Source organism: Fulmarus glacialis, unplaced genomic scaffold (assembly GCF_000690835.1).
Source record: "Fulmarus glacialis isolate BGI_N327 unplaced genomic scaffold, ASM69083v1 scaffold28159, whole genome shotgun sequence".
NCBI lineage: Eukaryota > Metazoa > Chordata > Aves > Procellariiformes > Procellariidae > Fulmarus > Fulmarus glacialis.
The window spans coordinates 1-6,373 of record NW_009235642.1 but is presented as its reverse complement, the minus strand read 5'-3'; the positions used below and the strand labels follow the sequence as shown (position 1 = coordinate 6,373).

Here is a 6,373-nt window from a genome sequence, read left to right as displayed (position 1 = left end):
AAAAGATGTGAGATTTGTAATCTTGATTTAAGCAGAGAGTTAAACATGATTTCATAGCTCAAGGATGGAGGCACTTACCTACTGGGGGAAGGAGGAGCGGAGGCAACCTGGAATCTGGCCCCTGCTTCAAGCACTATTTATGTATGTTACTCAATTACAAATGCAAAATGTGGAGGCAGCCCCTGGGGCAAGGACCCGGGACTTCCTCTTCAAAAGGAGCACCTATTAGGGTTGCAAATTATCCTCTCTCAATGAATCTTGCTTCTTCTCCAATACAGAAGTATGGCTTCAGCAGGCATGACAGGCAGTTCTCCAGCCTGAGCTTCACCTTGAGTTGGTGGTGGATGCATTCTTGGGAGATGTGGGAAAGGTCTCCTCAGGAAGAAACTGGCAGTGAAACTGCATCTCTCACTTCATGAACAAGTGCCTTGTCTACAAGTACGATGTTATGTAAAATGTTGGCCGTCATCCTGCCACAACCTCTGGACATGTTTTTGGGAGAAAGTCTCTGGGGCTGTTGTGCTTCATGATGAGGTTGATGTATGTCAGTCATGCTCAGAAGATGTTTACCTCTTGAAGCCTCTCAGGAGATACCTCCCCTGTACATCACAGGCAGGCTTTCGTGCAAGGTAGGTTTCAAGATTTTCAGCTGAATAGAAATAGCAGTAGCAATGGGAAATGCAGTAGCAGAACTTTCAGGTAATTTTATCAGCAAAAACCTGATGTAGATTTTTGTGGCCATTTCGCATACATGTACATGTGTAAATGTAGCTTCCTGGCATTTTTGTTGCTTTTTTGAATTTGGCTGTCAGTGACTTTCTCAAAGTTATTTTGTGATCAGCAGCAGGACATGAAATTAGAACCCAGAAATCCTGCTCTGCTACAGTCTCTCTGTAAGACATGTAAATATATTTACAATTAAAACCAGTCTCCTAATGTTGTCATTTTGTTGGAAATGAAGTAGCTGGCACCTATCTGAATTTGAGAAAAATCTCCTCCGATACTCTCTGCATCTATTAAACATTTTGTCTCTCTGTCATTGTTATGTGTTTATTAGTTCCTTGAGAGATTTTCTGATAGGTTCTTTTTCCATCCGTCTGTCCTCCCGGCCCCTGTTCTCTTTTATTCTGGGTTATGTTCCCTCAGGAGACCAAAATCCTGCTCCCTTTGCTCCTCTCATCACTTCCTTCCAAAGAGACTACTTGTCTAAATGAAGCAACAGGAGGATGAAGTGCAGAATTTTTTTGCTATTATTTTGAATACAATATTATAAATGCATGCCTGTAGTTTTTATGTATTTATAGATGAATAAATTATATTTGCTTTGGATAATGCTAAACAATCCATAACAAATTACTCTGTAGTAAAAAATACACAGAAGGCTATAGCAGGAACAGCCTTCAAATATGATTAGTATTTAAACAAAATGGGTAAATCAACTCCTGGTCTCAGACCTCAGTTCAGCCAAGTACTGAAAACACTATTGAATAAGGTGCTTAAGTATGTTTTTTTAAGGTTTATGCAGTATGATAGAGAAATTTTGGTAAGTGGGGCCTTATTTGGGAGAACAGCATAACTCAGATAGCATAAAACAGGATCTTGGTCCCTGCTGTGCTTATGGCCGTTGCCTTTCCTCAGTTCACTGTATTAGTATCCACTCTTACAAGTGTGTCCAGTCGGAATACGGGTTCACCAAAAAGAACTTTTCAATTAACCTTGCTTTTGGGAGAAAATAATTTCCAAGTGATAATGTGCTCTTTGATGGTTTGTTGGGAGGATTTTTTTGACTTTTTTGCTAATTGTTAACACATCTTGAATTTCAGCAAGTAGGCCATGTTTTGCTTTTTCTATTGGTCATGTAAAATGGTGATACAACTGCACGCCCAGTAACATGGATCTGAAGCTTAGCAAAAATTCAAATGTATATTCAAAACCTCCTAGAAACATGGAAGTTAAAGATGTCCAAGAAATGACAGACTTTTTATTTAGAGGATGGAGAGGGAAACAAAAATGATGAATCTCTTCTCCTCCATCACTGTACTTGGATTTAAAATTAATGAATACCAATGAACTGGAGACAATGTACTTGGATTTAAAATTAATGAATACCAATGAACTGGAGACAATCCTACCTGTCTGAAAAAAGGGTTTCTTGAACCAATGTCAATCGAAATCTTTGGTCTTAACCAGTGTGTTTTGCTGCTATGCGACGCACAAGCCTCCCTTCCCCTAGCCACGAGTATGTCTTCTCTGCACCAGAGAGCCAGAACCCTTTAGAACCAAAAACTGAGGACTACCTCTAGGGAAAATTCCATTTTTTATTTTTTCACTCATCATTTATTTACAAATAAACATTATAACTTTTATATACATTGCACATTTACATGGTAGAAAAGTACAAAACTATATATTTAAATGAATTTATATTTAACTCGCCATGTTTGAAAATATAAAATTGCATCAGAAAAAAAGTATTATGAAAAGCAAGAAACTTGAACTGATAAAGCTTTGATATAACTTTTAGTGACACACTGATTCGGAAAACTTTGAAAGTGGTACTGAAGACCATCTTAAAGGAAACACCTGATAAAATACTTATGCATGTTACAAAAAAATAAAACAATAAAAATAAAATAAAACCTTTATTCTTATTACAGTTAGCCCTGTAGCTATTAACAACCTTCATAATCCGATTTCTTTGGGTCCGGAATTCGTATAGTACAGTATATATGCTCAGCACATTGAGATCACTTCAGTACATGATGTGATCAGAAGTAGAGAAAAGTGAAGTGGAAGAAGTTTCCTTAAAGATCGCCTCACTGCACCCTGGAAGTATACTTAAGTCAGTTACAACGCTTTTTGGTCAGTCAAGGTTCCTTGTAAACAAAAACCCGAGGGATCTTTTATGTACAGAACCGGCAAGAAGAAAATCCAATAAATAAACATAACAGAAACCAACATGCAAGTTTGTTAAAGTGGAAAAGAGTTAACATCAGTGAAACAAAGAGATGAGATCATGTGGGTAAGCTCTAAGGAATGGACTTTTATAGTTTACAGGAAAAAAAGAAAAGCTTTACTTTACAAGCAAGAGACCTCACAATAAATAACACTGCTCTTCCCGTAACGAATAAACTTCTTCAAAAAACAAGGTGTACAGTCAACCAGACATTTTATGTATAAATTATAAAACATGACACAGTATAAATAAATGTCTACGAGACTCAACTATATGTATACTTTTTTTCTCCCCAAAATAAATAAGCATACACTTATTTACAGTATGGACATTGATTTCGTGCCCAATGGCTGTTCCAATAGTGATCGAGGTTTTACCACTCTAGAATGGAAGATATAGGAAAGCTGTAGTCCTGGTCTTCATCTTCCTCCTCGTCCTCTGGGTCTTCATTAATGGCTAGATGGGGGAATACAGGGGAGCTGTTGTTTAAATAAGGACAACAACAGCGCAGAAGCAGCTCAGTGCATGTTTTCAAAGCCCTCTGAACAGCCATAATACAGCGTTGCATTTTATGCGACTTGTAGTGAGATGCTCTTTGGCATCTGCTGTTATGCAATAAGGTTTTTTATACATAATCTATGAAGTCATAACTGCAGAAAGTTCTGAAGAATCAATGGCTCAGGTTTTATTGGCAGATTCCTGAAATCAAATAAAAAGCGCTCTTGTGTTCTAGGTTTAACTGCTTTGTGTCCTTCATTCAGAGTTAGTAGAGGCAACTGTGCTACACCAGGTGCCCATGTGCTACCATTAGGCTTGTTCTTTTGGACCGAGTTAAGAGTTTATCTGGGTGTTAATAAAGCAATCAGCGAAGCACACGAGAGCAGACAAAGTAGGAAAAAATCGCTAGAATTGCACTCCTAGGGCAATCCCTTTCTGACAAAATGACTTGTGCTCAGAATAGCCCCAAAACCCCAACTTGAAGGCCAACTGGCTGTTGGAGAGCTATTGCATTTTATCGTTAACCAAAATGTTTGTGTGATAGATGCATACTTATATGGCAGCTGTACTGTATCTCAAATGTCTAAATCAAGCTTTCTCACGTTTAAAGGTGTAAGTCTTCATTACCTAGGGATTGCCTTCAGAAGCTTTAAGTGTCTGCAGAGTTAAAAATCTCACTTACAGTTGCAAGATCCAGAGTGCTTTACTTCTAGAAGCACACCCATGGAGCAGGCTGCCTCTTTCATGGCACACTCGCTTGGGTAAGTTGTGTTATCGCTGGCACAGACTGCCTCGTCTGACTTGCTTTCAGGGCATAGCTCATCGCAGAGGGCACACCGACCTCTGCCAACCTTAAAATCCCACAAGCATTTCTTCCCAGCACTGCACTGAATGTCTTCACAGGATTTGGCTTCTAAAAATATACACAGGATACTAGAGGTAAGTGAAAATACAAAGAAAAAAGAAAAGCAACAATAAACAACCCCAAACTCCCTTTCCCCTGTGAACAGTGAATAGACACAGCTCAGATGCAGTAGATGTGATGATACTTGCTGATTTTGCTCAAGCAAGTAGTCCCTTGGACACCATTGCCTGTCTGTATGTGGGAGAGGAAAGACAGCTGTGCCAGCAGAGCTTGGCCCTGGGAATACAGAATTACATTTGCCTATTGCACATGACCTTCCTGGTCCGTTTGATGTCAGCGGAGATTCAGCTCCCCAGATTAGCAGTAAGTGCAGGATTTGCCAACACATTCAGCATTTCTAAATCAATTATTTTTAAACTAACCCACACAGAGTAGTTGTCTACAAGATTGGAAAGGGAATTCACCTCAACCTATGCCGCCAAAAGGCAGCCTAAGACTCCCCCGAATTCCCCCAGCAGTTTTGGGAAGCAGAGGCTGCCCTGAAGGTGCTTCCTCGTAACGCACTTCACTATCAGTCCTTTCTGGAAATCACAATACAAAATGTCAGGATGCACAGAGATTATTTTCCCATCTTCACCCACCAACTGTCTCCAAACTATGCAATATTTCTAAAGAGGAAAAAGTGATCAGATGTTTCCAATTAAGTTAACACAAGCTTTGCCAAGACCACTTGAAGACAATTGTTTCCAGGAATCCAGATCCACTGAATATCGAGACCTTGTTATGCTGTAACCATGTCATCATCTATTTAATGGCGGGTACTTCTCCCTTGGATACTAATGTCAGCACCCACAGCGATAGCAAGAGAAGCAGGATTAGTTCCTCTACTCCTTCATCCCTTTTGCAATCTTTTCTGGGGCAAAGCTCACCCTGGCTCTCCTTTTCCTGGAGGGAAGCACTAACCCAGGCTGCTGGAATTCTCTCCTCCTCCTCCCCAGCGCTAACTACATCCATCCAATTGCACACGATACTCTGAAACAGCGGATCAAGGAAGCTCCCCCCACCCTTATCGCTCCGACCAAGATACCTACTGATGCATTTTCCTTCGTAGGCTAATCCAATGGATCTGCCCAGTAGGCAGGTAGCTTTCCTCAGGTGGCAGGCACTGGCGTAAGTTATGCCGTCATTCCCGCAGAGATACTGTTCAGGGGAGGCAGGCTCTGGGCAAATTCGATTACATGTCACACAGTAGGCATTATTAGTTTGGTCAACCACACACGTGGAGCTGCCTGGGCATAAAACATCCCTACAGGTCTCTGAAATAAAGACGGAAACACACAGTGATTAATAGGAGATCCCAGGGCCCCAGAGAGGAGTGAATGGGTGACACAATGAAACAAATGATCAGATAAAAGCCTTCAGCAGCTCTCCTCATTTAAGGGCCGCTGAAGGAAACCTTCCCATCTCAGGGTAGCTGGTGGGACACAAGTGCTGCTAGACTGTGGGGCACTCTCAATCCAACTACATCCTTGTCTGTTGAGTGTGGTTAGTTACTGTCTCCCAGCATTTGGAACATCACTCTGGTTCCTGTGGGGAAGTACGTCCAACAGCTCCTCCTCCCTACACTCAGACACACACCCTTTGGCATTTGAGGGAGATCAGATTAGATTTGCAAACCTACTTTTGCATTTGCCCTGATACTGGACTTCAAGTTCGGGCTGTTCTTTACATCTGGCTTTGAGAAGGGCACACTCGTTCCTGTAGGTTTTCCCATCTAAGCCACACACGGGGCCCTTCCAAGTGATATTAGAGCAATCCGGAGCACAAACACACCGAGGTTTGTTCTTCTTGTTCATTTTACATTTCTTCCCGGGTCCACAGTCCACGTTCTCGCACGTTTCTGATGGAAGGAAAGAGGCACCACTTTAGTACCAAGCGTGCAGAACAGACCTGCTGTCAAAACTGCTTAAAGAAAGAAAAGACACTGTGACCCCAGAGCATAGAGAGAAAACACCTTCCCCCCCCCTCTAGGGAACACCACTCGAGGGAAATTC

At 41.3% G+C, this 6,373-nt stretch overlaps 1 protein-coding gene across 1 annotated transcript; it reads right to left on the bottom strand.

The window, feature by feature from the left end:
* Positions 1 to 2,300: 2,300 nt before the first annotated feature.
* Positions 2,301 to 6,242, bottom strand: FST (follistatin; the record flags this gene model as incomplete). Its single annotated transcript, XM_009586104.1, has 4 exons — positions 2,301 to 3,412; positions 4,137 to 4,367; positions 5,411 to 5,635; positions 6,001 to 6,242. Coding segments are annotated over 4 exons (781 nt in total), but the record flags the coding sequence as incomplete, so codon positions are not given.
* Positions 6,243 to 6,373: the final 131 nt, after the last annotated feature.